We start from the raw sequence: 17,179 nt of genomic DNA, 5'->3' as shown, positions 1-17,179 counted from the left end.
ATGATGCTTATAAAATCCTCAAGTTCAAAGACTGCTTAAACCTCCGCTTGGATCCCATGTGCATTCCATCAGGATAAACAGACGAGGTAATGTGGGCAGGGAGGTAGCCTGTTCCCCACTCCCTCCTGGCCCCTAACTCCACAATATTCCCATGGGCACCAACCCACCCCCCATTGTGAATTTCTAGGTGGAGGGTTTGACTATGAGAAAACATAAGGCGATCCCCTGATTCTTTTACTATAATAGTGCAGCTGGGGACAGCCCAATGGACCTAAAGGGGTGGCCCCACCATGGAGGTTAGACCTGTACCTATTCCCTAAATTTTATTTCTTTACCTGTCTCTCTAAGCACAACCACTTTTGCAAAACTACTCACACCTCCCAGATGACTTTATTTAATACCCCCAAATTTTCTTCCCACCAGATACTGTCTATGTGATTCAAGAAACCTCAGTCCTCTGTCCAAGGTAAACAACATTACATTGTATTTATGTTTAGAAAGAGCCAGAAGCTCTTAAATGAAGTCACTGCAGAGGGGTTTAAACAAGAAAACTGCTGTCTCAATGTCAAAAATTACAATGATCATATATAGGATGTGAGACAAAAGACCTATTTCTAGGCAGAAAAAGAAAAGGAAAGAAATGTAATTGACTTCACTGTAAGTTAATTTATATTAGTTGTGATTAATAATACATGCTACTTGGTTACCATTAGCATGTATAGTGTGTGTGGGGGCACGGGAAGGGCTGTGCAACACAGAGAAGACAAGTAGTGATTTTACAGCATCTTACTATGCTGATGGACAGTGACTGTGAAGGGGTATGTGGGGGGGACTTGGTGAAGGGGGGAACCTAGTAAACATAATGTTCTTCATGTAATTGTAGAGTAATGATACCAAATTAATAATAATAATAATACATGCTACTTGGGAATTATATTTCTAACACTTGTAATGTTTTCTGCACCTCAAACACTTGTCTCAAACCTTAAAGTCTTTACACACAAAGTTAAGGGGCTACATTTTGGATAAGTAAAGTTATGTTCTGTAGCAAAACAATTTGAAAACTAGAGGACTTTTATCTATTTATGGTACATGTCAGGAAACACAACAGAGAAGATCTGTAATTTATGATTAAAAAATATTACCTAGTAAAATTTCATTTGAGACCTTATTTGAGAATGGATCATAACTACTCTATATTTTTCAGCTGTCTTATCAGTGCAGTGAGGTCAATTTATAAACTGGCACTTGAAGTATTTTTAGATTCAAGTGATTAGCTTCACAGTTTCCCTTTAATTAATATTGAGTCCTTTCCAAATGAAGACTCACGTTTTTTTATTATATTTTCCTTCATCCAAGTGAGGACTTACATCATTTCTATTCCCATACATTTTAGATCTCTAGCTCATACCTACTTACCCCCAAAAAAACTTCTCTGAAAATCCTATTACCAACAGGGTCCCCTGCTAATCACCAGCATCCGCCCCTTACTCTTACACACATACGGAAACCTCCTCTGGTCCATTCCTCATGCCTTCTGGGAACCCTATGGGAGCCCTTTCAAGTTCTGAAGCCTTCTTGAGTCTGAGGTAACATATGCCAATGAGGTGGAAGTGACTGCAAGTTGAGAGCGTGGGGTTTCTGAGAGTAGCCAGAGCAGCCTCAGGCAGATTTAGTTCAGCTAGGTAGACCTGACAAATATCCAGCTGGTCCCAATTTCCCAGAGCATTGTTTATGAACTGCCTATAAATTTCCACTCCCCAACTATTACCACCACTATTTATTAAGATTAAAGACTGACAGAATCTTGGCCAGGCATATACTAAGGAAGCCTTTTCAAAGAAGTTGGAACTTGAAGCACACCTCACATGACGAAGCACTTCCTAGACTGCCACAGGGTACACTGGCTCCCAGGCACTGAACCACCGGAGCCAGTGGATGGTGGCATGAGCTGAGGAGATGCTGGCAGAGTTCGCGGTCCCCCCCGCCTTCTCCCACAGAGATGCCCATGCTTATTACAAGTTTGGGCCAGGAATTGTCTTCCTCTGCACATCTAACTCTAAATGTGATTTTTAAACTTTATTAGATTTAACGTCCCTTTGAGGATCTTATAAAATCTATGGACCTTCTCCCCAGAAAAGTGTTGGGGGAATATAGATAGAGGATCCACAAGTTTCAGGGCATTCACAGCCTCCTGGCCTGAAAGAAGTCTATTCGTGGATATCTTATAAACTCTTCCTCCGAACTTCTAAGATCCTTGCCTTGAAGCAATATTTCTCAAAATTGGGCAATGGATGGATTCTTCTGAAAGGGAAAAAAGTGTATCTTAAATCTCAGAGGATAGTCTTCAAGACCCAGCTATAGTTCCTGGCAACTCTAGGAGGGCAGAGTCTATTTTGCCCCTGTTGGCCCAGCAGATAGAATGGTGCTTGGTACGTAATCGCTAATCAATAAATGTTTGTTGAATTCATTGACTTAACAAAGAGGCTCCCCAGTGACTCAGGAAGTCAGGCATAAGCAATGGGCTTATTTATAGGCCAAAGAAGGGGACACCAAATGGACTCACTAGCCTTGCCTGGAGCCCTAAGCGGTGTTAAAACCAGCATGCCAGGGAGACGCCTAATATACTGTCATTATGATTGGAAGGTGTGGGATGCAATGGAGTTTGGGGAGAGGATTTCATGGTTACTCCCACCAACACTTTTGAGAGGCTTTGGAAGTACACAGTGTGCTGAAGGAAGAGAGCTGGGTTCACATTCCACTTCTGCCATGCACTAGCTGTAGTCACCAGGTGAACTATGCATTCCCCTCAGGTACAGCTTTCTCCTTTGTGTGGCTTGGAGATAATTTATGCCTTCCTCATGGCACTGTTGTCAGAGTGCATTGCAGATTTTGAAGACTCCAGGGAACGTTAAGTACATAGAAGTCTAAAGTTTTTAATAACTGAGCCAGGGGTGAGGGTAGGAGGGGTGAGAGGGCTCATCATGAGTCAAGAGCCCAGAATCAAAAGCAAAGGAGAGCATTTGTTTAAACGATAATCTTGGAGGCTGGGGTGATTGACATATTAATTAGCTTGACTGTGGTGATCATTTCATGATGTGTACATACAGCAAAACATCAGTTGTATAGATTAATAATACCCAATTTCCATTTGTCAATTTTACCTCAATAAAGCTGGAAAAAAAAAAAAGGGCATTTGTGCTCGACTGCAGGCAGCACTTGTGACAGGTACAGACCTCTCTGCACTTCTGTTTGAACCTTTGCTACACTCCTGATAAATTCAGAGAATAAAATTGATAGCAACCCATATACTTGCCTGGACAAAGTTATAGTAGAAGCCATGAGATAGAATAGAGCCACCTTCCTTTTTTATTTGTGTTCTGTTTTTTCACTCAGAAGGTCCCCTGTTTGCTTAGGAAAGTGGTACACTTGCCCAGAGACTGACGCATTAGCCAAAGTCCCAGTGCTGCAGGGCAGGAGCAGAGGCTAGTGTGGGGCTTTGGTCAGCCCAGCACAGATTGTGCTTCCCCCCAGGGAGCTTGGATAGGATAGGAGAAATATTTACTCTCCCCTCCCTCATTTAAATGATTGTTTGTAAGTCATTTATCAGGCAAAGCCTTCGCAACCATTATTGATCATTGGCCAAGAAATGACCACTGCACAGGTTAACACAGCCCTGCTGAAGAGCACTCACATAACAGCAGCCAAGTCACAATCCCCATCAGCTTTCTGAATGCGACATATGTTCACTCTTTCCAGAAGCCTCCAGGAAATATGATGCGAAACCTCGGTGCAACAGCTGGAGGCAATGGGAAGTATGGCTAAAAGGGGAAAAGAGAAAATGTTAAGTCTTATAGTTCATAGCAAAATGGCCTGGCTCTCATCTCAAAGATTCTAGAGAAAGAGAATGTGAATCCACTCAAGCAAGGAACAAATACCCAGGGCTTTGTGAATGCAGACCTGGGGCAGGAAATTTCCCAGAACTCACTGTATCTGGGGGAGATGAAGTGTGAAGTACAGGCAAGGCACAAAGTAAGGGAACATATCAAATAGCTCTAAACGACGATGCTAGTGGGTCTCCGGCCAGCTTGGTTATAAATGAAAGAAAGGAGGTTGACAGAGGGTCCCACACCATGCAGAAGGCAGGTGCCACAGGAGCCCCTGGAGCGGGTTTGAAAATTTCCCATTGGGGAAGGACTTTGATGGTGGAGGAAAATGGAGAAGACTTGTCCAGACTAAAGGATGTGCATGGTCCTTTAGAGACAGGGAAACCAAAGATGTACTTAGGTTATAGAGAAAAATAAGCCACCTTGTCTGAACTGAGTAGCTAGGAAGGTGAGTGATGGGAGGTAGAAGGAGGTCACACCACTGAGGCCTTGAATATCAGTCAAAAAGGTTTAGCTTTTATGAAATGGGGAATATTAAATATTTGAGCAGGCAGAAGGGTTTTAGGAAAACCCATTTTGCATTGCTAAGCCAGTGAGGAGGGCAGGAGGTCAAGCTGGGAGGAGCTTATGTTACCCAGAGGCAAAGAAAAGAGAGCAACACTAATATGACAGGAACAATAACAACTTAGCATCAGTCTGATATATAATTCTTAGAAAATTAGAAAATACATATAATACCCAAATATATATTGATTATATATCTACTAAATTGATTTACAAAAATGTATGCTTTTAATACCTTCTAAGCTATGCATTTAAATTGATAGATGTGGTTGAAATATACCCAGGTAAGTGATATAAAGTATTCACAGTTCTGCTCAGCTCACTTCTGTTTTAATTTAACTGCTATGCACGTCTGCAGCAGCCCAAATGACAAAAATGTTTACCTTTCCCAGGGCAAGCTATTTTATGCCACAAGGATGTCCCTCTTTTCTCTCAATCTGGATCCAGGAAGGGGTTTTGCATTTTGTTATGCATATAAGGGGTGTGTATAGAGGCACATCCAAACACCAACCCCCAACCAGACTTGCTGGAATAAGAAAACCATCATTCTGTCAGCAAATATTTATTGAGTGTCCACTCTGTGCCAGACCCTGAACTCTGCATTAGAAATGTTGAAATAAACATGATGTAGTTTCTGCTGCTGTGATGTTTAATATTTTATAGTCCAGTGGGAGGCGGGCAGGTAAACAAATAATCATTAACACAGCAAAATAAGTGTTAACAGAGATATTTTCAAAGTGCAATGAGATTATAAATGAAAGAAGCCAGATTCAAAAGGCCATATATTGTATGATTCCATTTATATGAAATGTTCAGAAGGTGGCAAATCCATAGAGATGAAAGTAGATTAGCTGATGCCAGGGATTTGAGGTAGTAGGGAACGGGGAGTGCCTGCTAACAGGGACAGGGGGTCTTTTTGGAGTGATAACACTGGCTGGAATCAGCAGTGATAGTTGTACAATTTATGAATATACTAAAATCCACTGAATCATACACTTCAAAATGGTGAATTTTATGGTATGTGAATTATATTTCATGTTTATTAAAGAGCTATAGAACAGAACACTCCCTGTTTATTACTGCATTTATATCCTAAAACTAATTGTTTCTTTAACTACACTGTGATGCCTATTCTCCAAGTAAAACTCTTGTAATACCCCAAAGTTTTGAGTTCATTTATGTACTACCCATTCATTCACCCATTTTACTATGTAAGAATTATTATGTGAATTCCTATAGAGTAAATCATGACTTAATACCTATTTTTATGGCTTTTTATATAGTGAATCACCATGCTAGACTCTGGGGGTACAAAGTGAAGGGTTACTAGCTTCAAAGAGCTAATACCCAGACCACTGCTATTAGCTGTGACCCAAGCAACTATAAAAATGGACTTGCAAAAGCACTGTGGAAATTAAGAATTATAGGCAAATCTGTGTGTTTAGGAATTTGAGTCATCTGAGTGCTAACATCAATTCAAGGAATAGTTTTAAGCCAGAAAAGCAAACAGGACCTGTGTGTATTTAGTAAAGTAGATTGCATTTCTCAAAGATAGGATGGGTTCACCTGAAGAACACTTAATCTATCTGAGATTAACTATCAAAGGCAAGAGGGAGGCCAGCACTTATTACACTTTGGCAGATTTCCCGAGGTGGCTGGAAATAAAAAGGCTAGGAAGATAGAGTCCTTTGAAAGTGCAAAAGGAAGAATGTTTTCTGGGTAGTGTGCGCTAGGGCAATGGTAAGATTCTTATAGATAACATCACCCCCTAGAGGCTTTCTCATACAGCCTCCTGTCAGAATATTTCCATTTTTAAGGAAAAGTCCCCAACTTTCTCTGATTTTAACAGTGATCCAGAATTTCCATATAGGAGAGATTTAGGGGTGGCAACAGGGGTGAAAAGAATTAGGTGACATTTATTTTGCATTTACACAGTTTTTATTCAGATAAAACATTTACTTGGTTGGGGAAGCAAATTGATAAGCTTAGGGAAACTCGGCTTCCCCACAGACCACCCTGGTACTACCATTCCATAAGACCAGGAACCCCAAGAGAAAGAACTTGCTTTTGTTCCAGAACTGGAGTTCACACAAGCACAGACTTGTCTGATGGAGTAGGGGTTCCCTGGAGGGAAATACGTGAAAATTATCACAAATAAGAAAGAAGACTTGCAGAGTGTATCTGCGGGTTATTGTGAGGCTTAACCTGCTCCCCCTGGGGGGATCTCCTTTCAGAGGTGATTTATGAGAGCAGTATATGCATCCTGCTGGCCTCAGGTCAGTCCTCTGGAGGAAGTGGGAGGCCACCAGTGGGCAGGGAGTGGGTCAACAGTAGCTGCCCCGCAGAAGAGCCACAAAACTGCTGGAAGGGGCTTTGATGATGGGAGACACTGGCCTCCCTATCCTACCAGACTGCCTCCTCCTGACTCTTTGGGGCCCACAATTTGAGAATTGTCAAGAATATCTAGGTTGGGGAATCCTGGGAAAAACTTGCAATTACTGCTAGGCAAGAAGGTGGGGATTCATAACATCATAATTTCCCTTCACTGGTCAGTGAAGCCCAAATCATACAATTCCTATGGGTGGCATCTGATGTGTATAATCAGTGAATTGAAGTCAATATCTGAATCCTTTTCAAATATTTTGGGGGTTGTATCAGTCTTTGTTGCTCCATTATAAAGCATGATTTGCTACAGTGTAAGAGGTGTGATAGTCGGAAGAAAACATTTCTAACATAAGGCAGAATCTATCTGAGGAATATGAGGGTCTGGACCACCTACAGAAATTATAACAGAGATTCGGGTACACCTTTACCAAAGAGGTGATATTTGAGCTGGGCACTTGAAAGACAGAGTTTGAATAGGGCAGTAAATGTAGAGGAGACAATGGGCATAAAGGCACAAAAGTAGGACAAGAATTTATACAAAGTTGGTTGGAATTACAGAATTTGTGAATCCAAGTTGTAAGAGGAAGATATGAAAACTAGATTGAGACTAGATTACCTTATATTTTATTCCAAGAACACAAATTCAGTAACCTCTTTCTATGGGCACATTTTTATCAAGGCATGATGATTTACTTAAACTCACTCTTCTGTGGAAATCTAAGTGTGAATAGATAATTGATGGCATTACTACTATTTTCTTTTGCTTGTGAAATATTTCAACACACAGAAAACGACCAGGAATGACAAAACCACCTATACGACCATCATCCAAATTTTACAAATTTTAATTCTTTCCTGTGTTTGCTTTCAGTCTTATTTTTAAGAAATCCTTTTCCAATACGTTACTGTTAACAAGCAAGGCTACAAGAAACATTCTAATGATAATAAGAAGTCACACTTGCTGAGTGCTTACTCTGCCAGGAACTGCCATAGGCGAAGTAACTAATTCACAGCAACTATATGCAGAAGGTTCTATATTTATCCCCATTTTAGAGATGGCTTACTAATATAAAGAAAAGTTATGTAACTTTCGCCAAATTAAAGGGCCAAGAAATGGTGAATGCAGACAGTCTGGCTCTTTTTTAAGTACTAGGCTCAGCTTTGCTTGCTCTTCTGTAAGTCTCCTTGGGGCTTGTGTGAGAGTCTCTCTAGGGCTGTGGTTCTCAAACCTTTACTTGTATCAGAATCATTTGGAGGGTTTTTAAACCACAGATTGCTGTCAATCCCTCTCCCGCCTTAAGTTTCTGATTTAGTAGGTATGGAGTGAGGTGTGAAAATCTGCACATTTAACAACTATCCAGATGATAGGGATACTGCTAATTCTGGAAACATACTTGAAGAACCACTGCTCTATGAGAATAGACCAAATAACTAAATTCTGGGAGACTTGACATGTGGAAAATAGTGCTCTCCCATCCATAATATGGAATTTTCTCTCTAGTTATTCAGGCTTTCTTTGATGTCCTTCAAGACCTTTATGAAGAAAATGATACAATATTGTTGTATATCCATCTTAGAACTATTCCTAGGTAGCTTGTAGGTTTTGTTCTACTGTGAATGGTCTTTTTAAAAATTACTTTTTCTAATTAGTTATTTTTGATGTATAAGAATACTATTGATTGTTTTATGTTGATCTTATATCCAGCAACTTTGCTGAACTTTCTTAGTTGTAATAGTTTGGAGTAGATAATCTTTAGTTTTCTAGATAAATAGATGATTTTATCTCTTCCTTCTCAATTCCTGTATAGGATTAAAGGCTTTTCTCCTTTAATCTATTACTTTGCTAAATGCCTAGAACAGTGCCTAGCCCATTGTAAACTCAACACAAATCAATATGATGGATTAATCTTGTTTCTTCCTTGCCCTCCTGGGATGACCATACTTATTTATAATTTATTAATTTTTATATGAATCCTGAGTTTGATTTGCTATATATTTAGATTTTTACATTTGTGCTCATAAATAAAAGTAGTCCATATTTTTATCCCCTGATATCATCCTTGAATGTTTGGGGTATTAAGGTAATAATCTCAACAACAGATGAGGTAGCTTTCTCTGTTCTTTACTATTTGTAAGAGTTTGTATAAGATAAGGATTGGTCCTCCAGTGTTTGGCAAAACATCAAAAAACATTTAGGCCTGGTGTCTGTTTGAGGGAAATATGTTCAACTCTTATTTAATTTCGTTAATAGTTATTTGCTTCTTTGGATTTTCTGTACCTTAAGTCAATTTTGATTTAAAGTCAATTCTTAGTTTTCTAAGAAATTGTCTATTTTATCTACAATTTCTAATTTATTTTCACTGAAGATGTTCAGAATATACCACTCTGGCATATGGATTATTTAAAGTCACTTACAAAAAACAGCATGGGCAAAAGGGGCACTGTGACCTTCCTAAAAGCAGGAGGAAAAAAAAAAAACGCGTAAAAGATAGCCTCCCTGCACCTGGAGGAAGAAAGGCGTTTTTATCACTTCACCCCGCCCTCTGAGGGAGTGAGCAGTCTTACTCCACTGTTCCTTGTTCCACAGCAAGGGAAGATGAAGCCAAGAGAAATGTACAAACCAACCCTGTTAAACTAACCCATTATTTTCCTGGTCACTTTTCCATCATTAAGTGCCCTAACCCAAGCCCCTTTGTCTTGTCACGTTTTCACATGTGTCCACTCACTCTCTGTCCAACTTAATATCTGAGCCTTGGCTGAAACTGCTTCCTGGGTCTTCATTTCGTTATGAAGGCTCCCGTGCCAAGCAAAACTTGTATTAAATAAGTTTGTATGCTTTTCTTTTGTTAATCTGTCTTTTGTTACAGGGGCCCCAGTCAAGAACCTAGAAGGGTAGAAGGAATCGATTTTTTTGTCCTCCCTTCCATCACAAGGTTGCACAGCTTTGTCTGTAGCTAAAACCCCTTTATCATTCTTACGTCGTGTTCGAAGAGGGGGTTCCTGTGAAAGGTAACTGTTTAAAAGTCTGGATCTGAATAATATAAAACATTTTAAAATTTACAAATAACCTGTTTTGAAACTAGAAAGTTCAATTTATAGGCTAAGGAGGAAATCAAAATATTCTGCAAAACAGCGGAAGTACTGCTTACTGTAAGAAGTAGGATATTGTTAAATTCAGCCTAAGTGCACTTATTAAAAACACACACGAAAAAATAAGAGTTCAAATCACGAACCTAGCGAAACAAAATCAGGAAACGAAACCAAACAAAAAGACAAAAGCACGACGTCGCGGCGCTTTACGGTTGTCGCGCTCACGTGTCTGCATCCGTGGCGGCCGTGGGGCAGCGGAGGCGTCGGTGCACGAGCTCCAGAAAGCGGCGGGGAGGGCCGGACGGCGGCAGCGGGGAGAGGATGGGGCTCCTGTGGAATTCGGGCCCACAGCCCGCCGCTTTCCCCGTCTCTGCTCTTGCGCCACCTGCTTGGCGCCACTGGCAAGGTCGGGCGGCGTTTTCCTAGCAGGTGTGTGGTGCGTGCGGCGCAGGGAGAGGACGTACGCAAAGAGGCGGCCCAAGTGTAACAGGACTCGCAGGGGAAGGTGGGGTCGCGGCACCACCGCGTGGCGGCTGGACTTTCGGGGCCACGGGGCCACCGGCGCCCGCCAGCGCGAGCGTGTTCCGCCGCGACTCGAAACTGCAGGCACCTGCCCGCGCCGCCTGGATTCCCCTCGGCCGCCCGTCAGTTCCGGGGCCGCGGTTCTGCCGCGCGGGCAGCGGACCTGGGCGCCCAGCACCAGGCCTGTGCTCCTGCGGCTACCCTTCCCGGCTGCAGGAAAAAAATACGTTTTTTAATTTGAGTTTTCGCTTTCAGATGCGGACATGTTAAAAAAAAAATCTCAGTGTTGCTGGGATTATGTCACGATTTTTCCTTGCTATTCTGTCCACTTAAGCAGGTATCACTTGGGGTTATATTTTCAGATACAGGTGCCCTCCTGGCCCACCGCCGGAATTAGAGTGAGGCACTGCCCTCAGGTGCAAGATTTAAAAGGGAGCCCAAAAAGCTAAGCAATCGAGGTAATGTTTACAGGCACTATTTTTTTTAAATGAGAATGGAAAATTTATGATGAATAAAATGTTACAATCATAAAAAAATAAAATCCTACTCTGTACTTGCATAACACCTGTCACCTCAGCTTGACTCACCCTACTACTCTCCACCCTGGATGTAGCTTCTGGGTGAACTGATTCTTTTTATCTTTCCATAAGATTCCTCTATTCCATACAGCTTTTTTTTTTCTGACAATGATATTGTGACACTAACCTTTTGGTTATATTTACCCACCTTATTTTGTGTGTGGTTGTTTTAAAGTCATTTTTTTACCCTTTTATTTCATTGATAAGTTTTTACATTTCCTTTATTTTATTTTATTAAATTAAAATTTAGCCTGGATTAAGGCAAGAAAAAGCCCCCTTGGAAAAACACCAACAATATCTCACACATTTTCAAGTTTGAATCATTTGGGTAAGACTATTATTTTACTAATGAAAGTGATTGCCACATCAGTAACATTGCATAAGCATTTATGGAGCACTTACCTTGTATTAGTCATTGCTCTAGATACTAAGTATACAAAATTAGTAAGTCATAGTACCTGTCTTCAGGGTGCCTACAAAAGCAGATGTTTTTCTAACATCTTAGGATCTCCCTACTGCATGTAACATTGTTACCCATTCCTTAGTAGAAATTTTCCATATCCCTGGTTTATGAGACACTAATCTCTCCTAATACTTGTAACACTGAGAAATTACCTTCTCTGCTTTGAATGCCTCCTTTTGCCCTCAAAGTAGTTAACATTCCTTACAGTTCCATACTTGACCTTTTCTGCTCTTTTCTTTCCATTCACATCTCATTTTAAATCACTACTTTTGTTAATAACTTTAAAATATCTTTGTCAATCAATCAAGCTGAGAGGAGGATTAAAGATGGCAGTGTGAGAGGAGAGACAGAGGTTTCCTCCTAAAACCATATACAACCAGAAAATAGTGTTGGTGCAACTAAGCCTGAGAGAGCAACAGGAAAGAGGACTGTGCCAGACTGCATACACCTGGAGAAAAGAGCAGACCTCAAGGAATAGGGTAATACCAAAGCTGTAGCCCGGCAGGACCCAAGCCCTTTCCCCACCCCAGCCTACCAGCAGGAGGAAAAAAAAAGGAGCAGGGAGGGAGTGGAAGGCCTGGGACTGCTGAATACCTGGCTCCAGAGATCTGCTCTGGGAGCACAAACCTACATTTCATGGTGCTTTCATGATGCTTGCATGATTATGGGGTTGGAAAGCTAATACAGGCAGAATTCCTGGAGAGACTGAGATTCCAGCTACTTGCAGAAAGCAGGGATCCATATCCGGCTGCTCTGGGACAAAAGCTTACACCTGTGTGCTTGGCACACTGGTTTGAGCAGTGGAGACAGGCATAGCAGCTGGGAAGCAGGAAACAGCTCTTTCCTTCCCCCAGGCACCAATACACCTCCCCTGTGATCCCCGACATTGCTTCAGGGGCTGAGCAGCTCCAGAGTAGAGCTTCTGGACACTAGAGGGCACCATATACAAATATGAAACACCAAAGGAACCTGGTCCAGAGTAAAATTAATATAACTCCAGAGAAAGATTTAAATGACATGGACCTTATGACTCTTCCTGAAAGGGAGTTCAAAATAAAAATCAACAACATGCTAATGGAGGTAAGGAAAGATATCCAAGAACTCAGGAATGAATTCCAGTCAGAGATCCAGTTGTTGAAAAGCACAATGGAGGGTATTAAAAGCAGGTTGGGTATGGTGGAGGAGATGATAAATGAAATAGAAACTAGAGAAGAAGAATACAAAGAAGCTGAGGCACAGAGAGAAAAAAGGATCTCTAAGAATGAAAAAATATTGAGAGAACTGTGTGACCAATCTAAACAAAACAATATTCACATTATAAGGATAACAGAAGAAGAAGAGAGAGAGAAAGGGATAGAAAGTGTCTTTGAGGAGGTAGTTGCTGAAAACTTCCCCAATCTGGGGAAGGAGATAGTCTCTCAGGCCATGGAGATCCACAGATCCCCCTACACAAGGGACCCAAGGAAGACAACACCAAGACATATAGTAATAAAATTGGCAAAGATCAAGGATAAGGACAGACTATTAAAAGCAGCCAGAGAGAGAAATAAGATCACATACAAGGAAAGCCCATCAGGCTAACATCAGACTTCTCAGCAGAAACCTTACAGGCCAGAAGGGAGTGGCATGATGTATTTAATGCAATGAAGCAGAAGGGGCTGGAACCAAGATTACTTTATCCGGCAAGATTATCATTTAAATTTGAAGGAGGGATTAAACAATTTCCAGATAAGCAAAAGTTGAGAGAATTTACCTCCCACAAACCATCTCTACAGTCTATTTTGGAGGGACTGCTATAGATGGAAGTGTTCCTAAGATTTAATAGCTGTTACCAGAAGTAATAAAACCACAATAAAGAAAGTAGAACAGCTAATTACTAAGCAAATGCAAAATTAAATTAACTATCCCAAAAGTCAATCAAGGGATAGATAAATAATACAGAATATGATACCTAATATATAAAGAATGGAAAGGAAGAAAAAGGAGAAGAAAAAGAAGAGAACCTTTAAATTGTGTCTGTAACAACATATTAAGTGAGTTAAGTTAGACTCTTAGATAGTAAGGAAATTAACCTTGAACCTTTGGTAACCACAAATCTAAAGCCTGCAATGGCAATAAGTACATACTATCAATAATCACCTGAAATGTAAATGGTCTGAATGCACCAATCAAGACATAGAGTCACTGAATGGATGAAAAAACAAGACCCATCTATATGCTGCCTACAAGAGACTCACTTTAAACCCAAAGACATACACAGACTAAAAGTGAAGGGGTAGAAAAAAATATTTCATGCAACTAACAGAAAAAAGCAGGAGTTGCAGTACTTGTATCAGACAAAATAGACTTCAAAACACAGAAAGTAACAAGAGACAAAGAAGGACATTACATAATGATAAAGGGGTCAATCCAACAAGAAGATATAACCGTTATAATCACCTATGCTCCCAACACAGGAGCACCCATATAAGTGAAACAAATACTAACAGAATTAAAAGGGGAAATAGAATGCAGTGCATTCTTTCTAGGAGACTTCAACACTCCACTCACTCTGAAGGACAGATCAACCAGACAGAAGATAAGTAAGGAGACAGAGGCACGGAACAACACAATAGAACAGATGGACCTAACAGACATCTAAAGAACTCTACACCCAAAAGCAACAGAATACACATTCTTCTCAAGTAACATGGAACATTTTCAAGAATAGATCATATACTAGGCCGCAGAAAGAGCCTCAGTAATTTCAAAAAGATTGAAATTGTACCAGCCAGTTTCTCAGACCACAAAGGTATGAAACTAGAAATAAATTACACAAAGAAAAAGAAAAATCCCACAAACACATGGAGGCTTCAAAACATACTCCTAAATAACCAATGGATCAAAGACCAAATAAAAACAGAGATCAAGCAATATATGGAGACAAATGACAACAATAATTCAACACCGCAAAAATCTGTGGGAAGCAGCCAAGGCTGTGCTAAGAGGAAAGTATATTGCAATACAAGCCTACCTCAGGAAAGAAGAACAATCCCATATAAGCAGTCTAAACTCACAATTAATGAAACTAGAAAAATAACAACAAATGAGGCCCAAAGTCAGTAGAAGGAGGGACATAATAGAGATTAGAGCAGAAATAAACAAAATTGAGAAGAATAAAACAATAGAAAGAATCAATAAAAGCAAGAGCTGGTTCTTCGAGAAAATAAACAACATAGATAAACCCCTAGACAGACTTATCAAGAAAAAAAGAGAGTCTACACACATAAAATCAGAAATGGAAAGGAAAAATCACTAGAGACACCACAGAAGTACAAAGAATTATTAGAGAATACTATGAAAAATTATATGCTAACAAACTGGATAACCTAGAAGAAATGGACAACTTTCTAGAAAAATACAACCTTCCAAGGCTGACCAAGTATGAAACAGAAAATCTGAACAGACCAATTACAAGCAAAGAAATTAAACTAGTAATAAAAAACCTACCTAAAAACAAAATCCCTGGACCAGATGACTTCACCGCTGAATTTTATCAAACATTTAGTGAAGACCTAATACCCATTCCCTTAAAGGTTTCCAAAAAATAGAAGAGGAGGGAATACTTCCAAACTCATTCTATGAAGCCAGCATCACTCTAATACCAAAACCAGGCAAAGACACCACAAAAAAAGAAAATTACAGACCAATATCCCTGATGAGCATAGATGCAAAAATACTCAACAAAATATTAGCAAACCAAATTCAAAAATACATCAAAAAGATCATCCATCATGATCAAGTAGGATTTATTCCAGGGATGCAAGGATGGTACAACATTCGAAAATCCATCAACATCATCCACCATATCAACAGAAGGACAAAAACCACATGATCATCTCTATAGATGCTGAAAAAGCATTTGACAAAATTCAACATCCATTCATGATAAAAACTCTCAACAAAATGAGTATAGAGGGCAAGTACCTCAATATGATAAAGGCCATATATGACAAACCCACAGCCGTCATTATACTCAACAGCAAGAAGCTGAAAACTTTTCCTTTAAGATTGGAAACAAGACAAGGATGCCCACTCTCCCTACTTCTATTCATCATAGTACTGGAGGTCCTAGCTATGGCAATCAGACAACACAAAGAAATAAAAGGCATCCAGATTGGCAAGGAAGAAGCTAAACTGTCCCTGTTTGCAGATGACATGATATTTACATAAAAAACCCTAAAGAATCCACTCCAAAACTACTAGATCTAATATCTGAATTCAGCAAAGTTGCAGGATACAAAATTAATACACAGAAATCTGTGGCATTCCTATACAGTAACAATGAACTAGCAGAGAGAGAGAAATCAGGAAAACAATTCCATTCACAATTGTATCAAATAGAATAAAATACCTAGGAATAAACCTAACCAAGGAAGTAAAAGACCTATATCCTGAAAACTACAAGACACTCATGAGAGAAATTGAAGAAGATATCAATAAATGGAAACACATCCCGTGCTCATGGATAGGAAGAATTAATATTGTAAAAATGGCCATCCTGCCTAAAGCAATCTATAGATTCAATGCAATTCCTATCAAAATACCAATTGCATTCTTCAATGAACTAGAGAAAATCATCCTAAAATTCATATGGAACCACAAAAGACCTCGAATAGCCAAAGCAATCCTGAGAAGGAAGAATAAAGCAGGGGGAGTTACACTCCCCAACTTCAAACTCTACTACAAAGCCACAGTAATCAAGACAATTTGGTACTGGCACAAGAACAGATCCATAGACCAATGGAACAGACTAGAGAGCCCTGATACAAACCTAACCATATATGGTCAATTAATATATGATAAAGGAGTCATGGACATACAATGAGGAAATGACAGCCTCTTCAACAGCTGGAGTTGGCAAAACTGGACAGCTACATGCAAGAGAATGAAACTGGATTATTGTTTAACCCCATACACAAAAGTAAACTCGAAATGGATTAAAGACTTGAATGTAAGTCATGAAACCATAAAACTCTTAGAAGACAACATAGGCAAACATCTCCTGAATATAAGCATGAGCAACTTCTTCCTGAACCCATCTCCTCGAGAAAGGGAAACAAAAGCAAAAATGAACTCATGGGACTACATCAAACTAAAAAGTTTTTGTACGGCAAAAGACATCATCAACAAAACGAAAAGGCACCCTACAGTATGGGAGAATATATTTGTAAATGACATATCTGACAAGGTGTTAACATCCAAAATATATAAGGAACTTACACACCTCAACACCCAAAAAGCAAATCACCCGATTAACAAATGGGCAGAGGATATGAAGAGACAGTTCTCCAAAGAAGAAATTCAGATGACCAACAGACACATGAAAAGATGCTCCACATCACTAATCATCAGGGAAGTGCAAATTAAAACCACAATGAGATATCACCTCACACCAGTTAGGATGGCCAGCATCGAAAAGACTAAGAACAACAAATGCTGGTGAGGATGCGAACAAAGGGGAACCCTCCTACACTGCTGGTGGGAATGTAAGCTAGTTCAACCATTGTGGAAAGCAATATGGAGGTTCCTCAAAAAACTAAAAATAGAAATGCCTTTTGACCCAGGAATCCCACTCCTTCGAATTTACCCAAAGAATACAACTTCTCAGATTCAAAAAGACATATGTACCCCTATGTTTATCGCAGCAC

At 40.0% G+C, this 17,179-nt stretch overlaps 1 protein-coding gene across 2 annotated transcripts in view; it reads right to left on the bottom strand.

Annotated features, from left to right (window-relative positions):
• The window catches only part of CCL28 (C-C motif chemokine ligand 28), a 43,540-nt gene that overhangs the window by 19,055 nt on the left and 7,306 nt on the right, over positions 1-17,179 (bottom strand). For both annotated transcript variants that reach the window (XR_008995040.1, XM_036910919.2), the window contains exon 2: positions 3,695-3,821. Coding sequence is in view for 1 of the 2 variants with exons in the window: in XM_036910919.2 (XP_036766814.2) it covers positions 3,695-3,821 (127 nt within the window). In the remaining variant the exon portion in view is untranslated. The remainder of the gene's footprint in view (positions 1-3,694; positions 3,822-17,179) is intronic.

The sequence above is a fragment of the Manis pentadactyla genome, chromosome 2, assembly GCF_030020395.1.
Source record: "Manis pentadactyla isolate mManPen7 chromosome 2, mManPen7.hap1, whole genome shotgun sequence".
In the NCBI taxonomy this organism is placed as follows: Eukaryota; Metazoa; Chordata; class Mammalia; order Pholidota; family Manidae; genus Manis; species Manis pentadactyla.
This window is presented reverse-complemented; position numbering and strand designations above follow the sequence as displayed.